Here is a 13227-nt window from a genome sequence, read left to right as displayed (position 1 = left end):
TCTTCCCCTATCCCAGCAGCAAATGTGCAATATGCTTGCAACAACAGAAACTTTGCAAACAGAATAGAGATGGGCCTGTGTCCTCTGTTGTCACGACAACCCAAACCTCAGAGTCACACCAAGTGAAATAAGAGGAAGTGGGGGATGGGTGGCGTGCACAAACCGAGAAAAGATGTCCTCGTTAGAAGAAAACGGAGCCAGAAACAAGCAGAAAGAGAGTAATGGAGAAGATCATCAAAATGCAACACCAGACAATAAGTTTCTTTTTATGCAAGTCATCAAATATTAAGCCAGCCAGCATACACATACACACTCACACATACAGATACACACACACACACACACACACACACACACACACACACACACACACACACACACACACACACACACACACACATAGGTTGTACCTTTGTGAAGGCTGAAAAAAACAGCAGTGAGTCTTTGCAGCAGGCCAGCATGACTGTGCATCTCTCTGATTATCTCAGCACTGTTGCACCAAAGGCTGACCTTGCATCAGCCATCTATCCCTGTGCAACATGGGATTATATCCTAAGTGAGTCCTTAAAGTACTTAGGGTGATATAGATAGCGTCAAGGGGCCAAAAACGAGCACAGCACCTAATGACACCGGTAGGTATTATCCTCCCAGCAGGGCTTTAATTGAATTATGTTTTACCTTTGACCATTGAGCTCATGAGAGCAGCTGTAAATAAAATATAAACAACTCAGAAGGCATTAGAATGAGCAACAGGGCGGCAGATATAATCTGAATCTGTCAAGAAAAGTTCACCTTTCCTGTTTCTCTCTCATTTTAGGCATCTAGATTTCTTATTATCATCACTGTTGGTTTGGTTCCATCCCCAAGGATGGAAGAAATTAACTGTCCGAGAATCCTCTTGCACTTTCTTAAACTCAGTATGTGCCTTGTGTTGCTGCTGCTAGTCATGCACCTGATCAGTGCTGCTATACAGTCAAGAGATTTTGATGAGAAAAAAATTTCAGTCACTTTCATGTACTTGCTCTGTATTTAGTTATTCAGTATCTCAAAAGAAAAAAGAAACAAGGATTTAGGACTACACAGATCAATGAAATAACATCTTATTCAGTTCAGTTGTATATATCTAGCACCAAATCACAGCAACAGTTGCCTCAAGGCGCTTTGTACTGTAGGGGAAAAGGCCCTACAATAATACAAAGAAAACAGAGAAAATCCTAAAAGTTAAATGCCCCCCTGTGAGCAAGACAAGAGGTGTATGAACACATAGTGAGTGAAAAAGGTGAATGAAGAAGGAACATTCAGTGCATCATGGAAATCCCCTTGCAGCCTAGACCTATTGCACTGTAACTAAGGGAGAATTCAGGGTCACCTGATCCAGCCCTGAGACAGGATGTTTCTAATTTTAGAGATATTGCACAAATAGAAGAAAACACACATATATATTAAAACGTAGTTTAATATGTGCATTGAAGGACATATCCTGGTCAAAAATGACAGGATATGTGTTACTGGCCCAACAGTGTTACTGGAGGCCAAGGAATACCATCCAGTGTAAAAATCTGGTTAGATACCATATTTCTGAGATATTTCAGTTTTAGCTGAATTTAGAAGCAAAACATTAGAGGCAATCCGGGTCTTTATGTCCTAAAGACATTCCTGCAGTTTAAGTTGGTGTGTGTGTGATCTGGCTTCATGAATGGATAAAGTTGGGTTTCATCTGCATAGCAGTGAAATGTATGCTATACCTTCTAATGATAATGGCTAAGAAAAGCATGTATAATGAATACAGAATTGGTCCTAGCACAGAACTCTGCAGAAATCCATAATTAACTTAAGTGTGTGAAGAGGACACTCCATTTACACCTATTGGATCTATTAGATAGATCTGATTCAAACCACTACAAGTACCTTGTACCTTCAATACCTAAAGCTGATGGTTTGGGAAAAGTAATTACTGAAGTTAACCCAGAAAGGTTAATTTGGGGTAAAAAAGAGTAGAAATAGTAAAATTATTAATATGATAATCTGCCTCTCTGGAAGTAGCCCTCAGATAGCTAGTCTGCACTGTGTTAGCACAAGGTATTGGACAAGATGTCAGTGGATGAATTATACCCTTAATCTTAGTTACAGCACTTTCAGAAAGACTTCCACTGCTGTGTAATCCATCATTGTAAATGTAAATGCTATTAGGAAATGATCAGACAAAAGAGGGTTTTCAGAAAAAGAATTTAAATGTTTAGTTTCTAACAAGAAACACTAGAGTGTGATTAAAAAGGCAATTGAGTCTAATAATAGACTAAATGCTATCTTGAGGCTAATATTTTTAGTATCTACAATAATTGCTTTATCTGAGCTGAGCACTAAATCAGATAAAAAGTCTGAGAAATCAGACAGAAACCAGCCGGGTGAACAACAGATAATAACAAATAAGACTTATGAGTTTTCCAACTAGGAACAAGGGTAAGCATCAGACTTTCAAATGAATTAAACCCCGTCTGGGTCTTTGGTTGATTAACAATCTGGAGTGGGAGACTGTAACTCTAGTTACTGGTCCCAATTCTGGATAGTCACATTTTAAAAACTTTCCCATGTGTGGGACTAATAAATGTTTATCTTGTCTCTTATCTTATTCTGGGCAGTTTAATGAATTTTGCCAGATTTCTACAAATGAGAGGTGCTGGGATGGATGTCATCTCTCCTAACAAGTTTCTCAATTATCTATAAAGCCCACATCACTCAGACAGCGAGCAATTTAAGGGAAACATGTGGCTAAATATGTCACTCCTGATCTGATTGGAGAGGGGACTAGACAAGCCAGCAGTGTTATGGTTACAATGTTGTTACAATATTAATTTTAGTGACCTCTGATTGACTTAACCAGGTGTTATTACATCTTAGTATCTTATCTGTCTAATGTGTGTAGGGAATGTCAAAAGTTCCAGAAATGATTGCTCATCAAACAACTTGTAATAGCTGTGCTGTGGAAGCAAAATGTCTGATAAACTGACCATAAATCTTGTGTGTATTTATTATCTTTTATCAAGCAGTTTGATTGGCCTCCTATGCTGGGAGGCTTTTTTTACCAGATGAGATCATGAGATCAATAATTACTGGAAAAGGACATTTGAAAAGAAAAATTGGTGATGATTTATACAAATTCTAATTAATTTTTGAGTGTTTTGGTAAAATATTGATCCTTTTCACCTCTTCAAAAGCTAATCATTCATGTGGATATGTGGCACGTAGCCACATTGTTCAGCTGTCTTGGCTCAGTCTTTATCTAACAAAGACCATAAATAAGCAAACAGACTGTTTAATCTTACTTTTTGAATTTGGCGATTGCTGCTGTTCGTTGCTCTTGTGAAGCAGCACGTTGAAATGTATTTCTGTTCTGACACAAGGGCCGCTCTCATTCAAAAGGGTTTATTTGTCGTGTGTGGTTAAATTGGTTTATTAAGAAGTTATCGTTTGGTGAGCAGTCCTTTGTATATTGGAAAGCATGACTGATTTGGATTAAAAGTGTATGATCCAGGAAAAAACATACAGGAATATGCCATGAAATCTTTAATCGTGACTTTATTTGATTATTAATGACATTACAAATGACAAAGAATTGATAGGTAAAACATACCTTAATAATACACATTATAGTGTTAACACGTGTCTGTATTTTAAATAAATATGACACTTTTAAGTCAGAGTTTAGATGTTTCCAGAACAGTAGGAAAGCATGTAATAGAATGCATCATGATATTTATCAGAAATATTATATCAGCACAAGTGAATACATGTGAATCAGAATCAGAATTCTTTATTGCTATTCTGCTGAAAGCACAATGAAGTCATATGTTGTCCCATTCAGTGCAAAGAAAGCAATCTAACTATCCTTAAACATTTAGTCTATGTCCCCCAAAAATGTGTGTAAATTGTAGTGAGATCATCATTGTGAAACATTTAAAACCAAAAGTAACTAATTTACTTATTTGTCAATAACATATTTTGTTGTAGATAAAATCTTACATATCTTACATATTCCGATTCAAATAAGCATGTAGTGTTTGATACATGTTGTTTTGAAGCATCTATTGAATTTACATCCTTTACTTTTAAATATACACTACATTATTTTTTTCTTCTTCTATTTGAAAATCAACAGATGTCACAAACAAGGGTATTTGTGCATAAAAATTGATTAAATTAAATAAAGCTTGCACTGGATAGCAGCACTGACTTGGTGAACAACACACAGCTGACCAAAGCAAGTTGGCCACTGGAGTAATACACCTCTCTTCCATTCAAAGGCTGTACTGGTCTGTAGTTGTTGACCATTTTCTGTCCATCATAAAACAGAAGTTGGCTGAAAGCAGTGAGCTGTAACAAAAAAAATAATTAAACAGGCAGTTAAACATGTACTTTTATTAAAAATAGTATGCAAGGGGCATGCTATGATAGAACGCTTTGCTAATAAATACAGCTATTATCAATGATAACTAGGCAACAGAGTGTGTCTCACTAAAGTTAACTTGCTGCTTTACTATACTTGTTCTACTATAACTGCAGTTTTTTCATATAACTGTTTGAGACCAGTACAGAAATAAACAAAGAAGTACACTTGTTTTACATTAAATGGGTTGTTGAATGTGTAATATTTCAATAATGTTTCAGTAATATAAATTAAAATTAACACATTTTTCATATAGACAGCATAATTTCAAGGTTTATCCATTTTGAAATACATTTTTGGGTAATTTGGGAGCAGTGGAAACAACTGTAATTTGTTAGCAAACAACTCAAAGAGCCACATTAGCATAGGCTTGTGTTACGTATTACATATAAGCCCTGTATTCTTTTTCTCTGATCTCATTTCATGTCCCTATGCTTTCTTGGGTAAAGTATATGCCTCATTAGCACTTAAATACACTGCTTTTTTTTTTTACCCATAAGGTATGTGTGAAATTATTCTTGTTATTTTTAACATTAAGTTTCCATTGTAACAAATTTACAATGACCAACTACTACCATCTAGTGGCTATAGTTATTGTAGCAAACACCTTGGGTTGCCATAACGTTTAATATTGGTCTAATATTTGTCTGTGATTCTGGTTATACCTTTATTAGTGTCAAATGTAGCCAGTTTAAATAAATTTATTCAGAAACTATTTACAATTATCATTTGGGGGTTATAAAAAGTTTCCAAGAAAAAGTTATTAAAAGTTGCCTTAGTGTTACACTAAATTAAATTTCAAGGATAAACTCATTACAATCCTCTTCTTTATAGATTCAGTACGATGTAGGGAATGATACCTGATTCCTGCTGAGAGGAATAGTGCTTTCAAACAGGGTCCAGACCACAGCTTCAGCACAGTCAGGTGTGGTGAGGGAGCCCTTGTAGCGAAAGTACTTGGTCCTGTTAATTTCAGAAGGAATGAACATGTCCAGGGAGACACCCACCAGCGTTACATTCGTTTCTGGTTTGATGAAATGTTAACAAGAACATAAAGTCAGAAAGTCAGAAAAGACTTCAATCATCACTAATCCTCAAAAAATCTTCAAAAAGGTTTTATTGTGTTGTTGTGGATGTTATATAACATTGTGTTATCTAATAATAGATGCCCTTTAGCCTAGTGTAATCAGCTACATATTTAGGACTCTATATGGAGGGTGAAAAGAAGATTATTATCATTTTTCAGAAGATATAACTTACTAGGTTGAGATATGTATTTCAGTGCACTGATAAGATGATCATACTTCTCATTTGCAGACTCAGACTCCTAAAACGAAAGAATAAAATGTTAACCGTCATACCAAAAGCAGCTTATAATTAAGAAAACAAAGTTAGTACAACATACAGGAGCTAATTTGATTTAAAGACACACTAAAGCTCAAATTATACAGGACATGTGATCATTCAGCAGCTGGAGGGTTGTTCAGTCTGACGGCAAAGGCAGTCCTCTGGAATGTTTTCTGATGGGTCCACATTTATGTAATAAATAATCAAATACAGCAGATTATTTGCATTTGGGAGCAGTATAATTAGAAAAGCTTTAACTCTTGCTGTTATTCTTTTTGTTGTTTATAATCTGCCATTTTTTTAATGGTTAGTCTATTTTTCCTTATTATGGGAACATTATACCTGTATGCTGTTTTAAAATGTGCCTTTTGCAAATGTTGTTTTTTTTTTTTTGTGGCTACTAACTAAACTACTGGTTTGGGCTGGATGCTGGACATTTTTTTGAAATGATGTTTACCAAGTACCTGAAAGAAAAATCCCAAAACAGCCACACCCATACTGTCTTTTGAAGCCTCAGCTAACGAGTCATATTCTTCTTTTATATGGACGATATGCATCTACAGATAAAAGAAAGCACTGCATTAGAATAATTAGGATCTATTTGAATCCAATACATAAAATTACTTAAATACATATAGTGTCAATCACAAAATATTTCTACTGATTTATGACATACTGTACCTCCATTGGAAACTTTTCTCCATCAATTGTGTGCTCAGAACCAAGTCCTCCATCTTTGCCCCAGTGCAGGTGAAACTGAATTGCCTTGTATTCATCAACCAGATTTCCTCCTTTGATTTGTATACTGGAAGGCAAATTTAGCTGAACTGAAATTCAGAATTAAAAAATAAAAATAAAAACCATTAGACAATCTTCCATGGATGCTCCCATTATTTCAGTTACAAATGATCACACATGACACACATGACACATGCTTTTGCACATGACATATTTTAAAAGGTATTTTTGTTACATGAGACGCTTGGTTGCTATTATTGTCCATTTTACCACCTCCTCCTCCCTATACTTTTATCCATGTTATCTACAGATGGGGTAATTGCATTTTTACAGCCAGAATTGACATCATAGTGTCAAACTGTCTTCCTCAAATAAACTTGCAATTATAATTAAGACATACCACTGTGGCCATTGTTTATGAGGCTCCCATAAAAAGTCTCTTTATAACCGGTGAAGTGAAAAGGAGTCAGGCGTTCATCTGGTAGCACTTTCCTTGTGACAATATTAACTGGAGACTGAGATCTGCCATTGCAGGTTTGTGAAACCAGTCCCCACAGCTCTGGACCTGTGAGGAGAAGAATAGAAACAGCTCCACTAACATGCCTCCTTTGTTTAACCATTCATTTGGCTTGTTTTATTTTTATTTTTATTTTTTATTTTTTTTTTAAGTTTACCTGTGCAGGTGTGGTTGCATTGAAGTTGGGAATAGTAGCAAAAATCTAAAAGATCAGGTTTGGAATATTTAAAAAGAGAAAAGAATTATTCATCTGTAGGTTATGAGGTATTAATTTTTGAGCATTTGCAATCACAATCGCATGTGACTTTATCTAATCTATCTAAACTTTTAATACAATTTTAGATATCTGGTTGAATTAAATTGACCCTATTGGTCACAAGCACATTTATATTAATGATTAATTATTTCAATAAATACACTTTTGATTTTATGTATTTCAGTTGTATTGTAGTCAACATTGTTTACTGAAGGCAAATAAAATCTATCATTTTTTGCGTGCAGTATCCAATGTCATGCAACTTATACACAAATTAAAAAAACAAAGAAATATAAAACTCACACCTGCCCCTGAGACGAGACTCACAAAAAATGTGAAGAGAAATAAAACAGATCTGAGCAGCATTGTGAATCCACTTATAGTGTAGATTCTTCCAGCACTGACTGTTTTCAAAGATGATGCCTGAATCAAAGTTCAACCAGACTATCATTCAACTGGGAGCCCCACCTATCACCCCCCGTTTTATAATGCACGCTTTAGATTTATGACACCTAATTTGTGAGGACAGTGACACACAGCAAGAGATATCTCGGCGTTCATATTCTTGAGATAATGAATGGACCCTAACGCTGAAGGTGTCTTCCTCCAGAAATGAGCCCACAGGTGATTTGTCCAAACTGCAAGCTACAGTTACATTTTTGAAGTTAAGGGACCTCTAGTGGTGATGTGAAAAAATGCAAGTGACATGTTTGCGGGTGTCGTTACCTTTAAGAAAAACTGCAAAGTAGATTTATTAACCACGAGAAGTGTCATTTTTTGGGATTAGATTTGTGATACTATTTATGAGTTAGGATTGTTTTTATCACTCTTTTCTACTATGTCAGGGTCACATGAGACAGTGAGAGACTGGATGAGAAGTTCATTGTTCATTCAGCAGTTTGCACACAAAATTTAGTTCATTTGAGTTCATTCCAGGTTTTGCAATAATTAGCCAATTAAAAAACTCTATTTCATGTACCATGTTGAATCACTCTTTAGAGCTCTGCTGTGCTGAGAACGGACAAATCCACCAACAAATCAATGATGGGCCAGAGCAGAAGAAATCATTGGGTTCCTGCTCACCAAGAACAGCAATATCAAGCTAAAGTGGGCAAACCAGAAAGAAAGTAAAAGATAAGTCTGCAGATGGTAGGTTCATAATTTGGCAGCAGGAGTCCATGTACCAAATCTACCTTGTATACAAATTGCTGATGATGATGGTTTAATGTTTTTTTGAGTTCCTCAATATCACTCAATCATAGTTTGGATTCCATGCTTTATATTATAGGAATGAATTTGTAGCTGATCTGCAGAAATGATGTGATTTCTATGGTGCTAATATTTTAGTGACTGTAATGTGCTCTGTCTCAGAGTATAAATATAACAAATTACAAATGTTTGGGGAAAAAACAAAAAAAACAAACAAACAATTTATATGGTGTTATGTCCCCACGATGAAGGTCTAGGGGTGTGTGTGGGGACTGGTAACAAATGGGTCCAGAATGGAATGAAAGGAAAACAGACAGAGGTGTTTAGTAAATAAAATAGTTTTTAATCTTAACATAAAGAGCCAGCAATGCCGTTTTTCCAGTAACACTAGAAAAAGAAAAAGGTTGCAACAACAAAGAACACAAGTCCACACCACGAGGAGGTACTTCCAGGGGCCCACAAGCCATCCCTGTCACTAGCAGCAGCAAGTTCCACTGCTGCTGCTGTTGAGGGCCACAGGCCCACACTACTCACATGAAGCAGCTACTCTCCCCACTGCTCCTACAACTCCACGCCACAGGCAGGACAATCACACAATAGGGCCGCTTTTGACACCTAAAACACAAACAGGAAACACCAGAGAAATCTGCCTCCCCTCATCCAGTTCATGCCCAGCTTATATGACCTCAGAGAGGTGATTGCTGACTGGGCCCAGGTGGTAAACAAGGCCAACAAACAGCAGCTGTGTCCTGCTAGGACCATAACATATGGCTTTCACTTGCTGAGCAATTAAAGTTTGAGAATGAAAATCTCTGTTGGCCAAATATGATCACAAACAGAGAAGAGTGGAAAGGCATAAGACAGAAATGGTCACTCGTGTATTTTAGGTGATATAAAAGAGTAGAAGGAAAAGGAGGTAAAGGAGGAAAAAACAAACCTTTTTCACCACGTGAGGCAAAAACACACTGTTGAACACAGCCAGGCTATAAAGGAGGTGATACTAGCAGCTGGTGTAACACAAAAGGAAATGAGTGTTTCTGGACCACTCGCTAGTTTCACTCCATATGACCGAAAGAGGAAATGGTGGATAAAAATTTCTAATGTGTACATGGTGGTAAAGGAAGGTCTTAAAAAAGCTCAAAAATATAAAAGCAGCTGAAGCCATGAAGTTGGCCAAGCTGGCTGGGTATGAAAGTGGAGGGCTGGGCAAGGGACATATGAAAAATCCAGGTTTGCTCAGAAGTGGAAAAAAATAGTTTCTGCAAAGAGTATGTTAACATTACCTGACTCTATGAAAAAATAAATTTTGATGTTAAACTTGCTGTTGGCTAACATCATATAGGCAGGTTATTATTGTAAATATACTGGTTTAACCACTCAGTAACAACAAAATATCTATTATAAAACAGACCTATACTACATGTAAAAGCTAATATTTAATAGTTTTTCTGACTTTAGTCCCATACAGAAATTTGATAGCTGGACATTAACTTTTTTTTACGACTCTTATCAAAGTTACACTAAGTGTATTTAATTTGTAAAACTTGTTTTTTGAACTCCAGAGTTTTCATTTTAAAGTAATTTATTAGAAAAGCAGATCATTGTGGTTGGTATGCTTCACACTGATTTTAATGAAGGCCAGTATACTGTTGTAAAAACAGGGATCATGCCTAAATTAAAAGTCATGTAAAATTGGAATGCAATGATTTGGATTTTTTTTTTTTGTTAAGGCAAGTAAAAACGTTGTGACACTAATGGAGGCGTGATGAGATAAAAGCATTGAAATTACCCTGACTGTCTTTAAATATTCAAACAGATCCCTTTTGTAGGATAGAAACAGGTTTAACCAGCAGAGGGCAGAATATGCATATCCAGGAGCTGGGGTCTATTGACAAGAATTTGTAGAGATGAGCCAGAGAACCATATTTGACATCCAGTGCTGAACTTCCCAAAGAGACTCATTAAGACAACTGTGTATATTCAGTGTCAGATGAAATACCAACTGGTAGGTAGCTATATCTGAGTGCCATCAACAAAAATAATGAATAGATACACTGTGTCTCTGAGTTATATACTCAATAGGGAGAAAGCATAAAGAAAAATAAACTGATGATTGAGTTAGAAGTTCTTTAGAGAAACAGAACCTCCTATTTGAAAAATAAGAGTTTCACTCAAATTTGTCAAATACTGCATTTAAGCTGCAGCAGTTTGGGCCACAAACATCATCAAGTACTCTTCTCATCCTAACCACCACCTTTTCACACTGGTTCCCTCTGGAAGGCAAGTCTTTATAGAGCTCACAAAAAGTTTTTACTTTATGTGTCAAATGTGAATTGCATTTGAGACTAATGCAGCCCTGACTGGAACCTCTCAAAGATAATATTACTGTTTAGTGCATGGAGCAATTGTGGTATTTTTTAAATAAAATTTCTGCTATAAAAGGTTATTTAGAAATTGGTCTAAATGGTCTAATGGCACCAAAACAAGTGTGACTTGACCAACGAGGAGGAGTTTCTGGGATTTCTTCCCAGCAGAACATTGCGTTGAAAACAGATGATCACTTTAGTTTAGTGATCCTTAGTTGTTGATATTTCAGAAGGTTTGCAAATGAATGTGTTAAAACAGCCAAAACATGAACAACAACCTAGCTCATTAAAATAAATAAGACATCACAAACACAATAGATGAGAAAGATAAACTGTTACACAAAAATGGCTAAAAATGGTTTCCTCTTCATTGTTCCCATGGACACATGAAGCTACAAGTACATGTGCCAGTGTAGAGAGGGTGTTGATTACAGACAGTGTTTTCTTTTTTTCTACTCTTGCAGGTGAGCATTCTTACATTGAGTTTCTGTGAACGTGAAGCGTATCAGTCAATGAAAGTAAGAAATGTGGACGATGGGCACATCATAAACATAAACAGGTGCAGTTTTAATTACCGAGGGACAGTAACAGACATGGTTGTGAAGCCTGTAGATATAATCATCAGGTAAATATCTTTTTATAGAATCTTCATCACGATTTAGATAACGATTATGAAGATAACTTTTGCAAACACTGTACAAAGACATTTCAAAGACTGAGGCCATGCCTCTTAACTGGAAGGTTGAATCGGGTTAAGCAGGGATTATACTTTCTTGCATCCGGGAGTCCACTAAGGTCCGCTGCAGTCACAGTCACGTGAATTTCGTCAGACAGCGTGAGGGTCCTTGTAGATGTCCATGTGGCTGCCTGTTTTTTGTGGCGTTACAGGCTGTGGAGAATTGACATTACAGTGCACCAAATATTCATGTTCCATACTTCATGTTTAAGACTTAAATAATTGATGATAAATTATATACACATTTTTGAGACTTTAGACCTGATACAGATTTTCTTGAATCATTCAGCCAGATACTATATGACTGCAATATTAAATAATCAATTTTAGTCAATTAGGCTTTCGTATTAAGTTCTGAGATCTGATCAGAATATGCTGATAAATGCTGATCTTCTTCTGTGGCAGCTTAAGTGGTCATAAAGTTTTTTTCTGCTGCTGATATGATTTTCTACAATGCCACCAAGTATGCTGTAACTGCTCTGACTGAGGGCCTGGGGCAGGAGCTGCATGCAGACTTTGTAGAGACAGAATTTGAACACAGCTCTACAGGGAATATCCTGATAAAGGAGCATAAGGTAAAAGTATTATTCCTACATGTAAGGTACTGTTAAGATGATTATACACATACAAAATATTTGTATTTTATACAAATACTTTTTACTTCTCAGACAGCCTATGAAAGCAATAGATATTGCCAGTGCTGTCATATACGTGCTCAGTGCCCCCTTCATGTTCAGGTTGGTCATTTTCTCTTACTGTTAACCTTTTTTTATTGTGACAAATTTTATGTCTGTTATGTTTACTCATAATGAATTCATCAAATTTTTCTTTCAGGTTGGAGACATTCTGTTTGAAGGTGTGTTGCAGGTGAAGCAGAGTTTGTTACCCTGGCAACTACAGTGCAGGAACCCATAATAGCTTTACATTAAAGTGGTGTGATTGATTTGCCTCACTACTCAACTCTGCCAAATTGTAGTCAATTCACAGCAGACTGAAAAGAAAGAAACTCATCCAGCTGTTAACTCTTCTTCTCAAAGCCTCACCTGCTATCTGCTCAGAAGTGCTGTTGACCAACCAGGATTACCCAGGAAAACACTTTAATTAATGACAACTTCCTACTTATTATATTAAATCTTACTTGTTGGATAGTTTTAAACCAGTAAAAGGTTTGTTTTGTTGTTGTTGTTTTTTGTTTTTGTTTTTGTTTTTTTTACAGTTAAATCAATGTTAACTGGTTAAAACCTTATTGGTTAGACACACACAGTGTGCATTTTCACATCACTGAGAAGAGGCTACTGGTATGAAAACCTTTCAGTCAAACCTAAAAAGTACTCTCTTGATTTGTGTGATATGCAGCAGACAGTGATATTTCGGCAGATAAAGGATATATGGAATATCCTCCATCAGAAATCATTTTCATAGCTTTTTCGTGCAAACTATTAGCAAGAGCTACAGTTACATTTTGGAGTTGGAGTTTTAAGTTGCAAACTGTAGTAGGTGTGTGAAAAGTAAATTTACATTGTGTAGCTGGTTAGATATTTTTGTTTCATATTTTGCCTTTGTCTTTTTTACACGACTGTACTACGACCTCTAGTGGTTAACATTATAATGGAA

At 36.1% G+C, this 13227-nt stretch overlaps 1 protein-coding gene across 1 annotated transcript; it reads right to left on the bottom strand.

Moving 5' to 3' along the window:
- Positions 1–3693: 3693 nt before the first annotated feature.
- Positions 3694–7270, bottom strand: ca4b (carbonic anhydrase 4b; the record flags this gene model as incomplete). The annotated part of the gene is made up of 7 exons (XM_085478735.1): positions 3694–4371; positions 5305–5468; positions 5705–5771; positions 6256–6348; positions 6473–6618; positions 6930–7094; positions 7204–7270. Coding segments are annotated over 7 exons (876 nt in total), but the record flags the coding sequence as incomplete, so codon positions are not given.
- Between the last annotated feature and the right edge of the window lie 5957 nt (positions 7271–13227).

Source organism: Copadichromis virginalis, linkage group LG14, assembly GCF_057382275.1.
Source record: "Copadichromis virginalis isolate Kocher_CV1m ecotype Utaka linkage group LG14, C_Virginalis_male_GT1.1, whole genome shotgun sequence".
In the NCBI taxonomy this organism is placed as follows: Eukaryota; Metazoa; Chordata; class Actinopteri; order Cichliformes; family Cichlidae; genus Copadichromis; species Copadichromis virginalis.
Note: the sequence above shows the minus strand (reverse complement) of the source record. Positions and strands in the feature narration are given on the sequence as shown.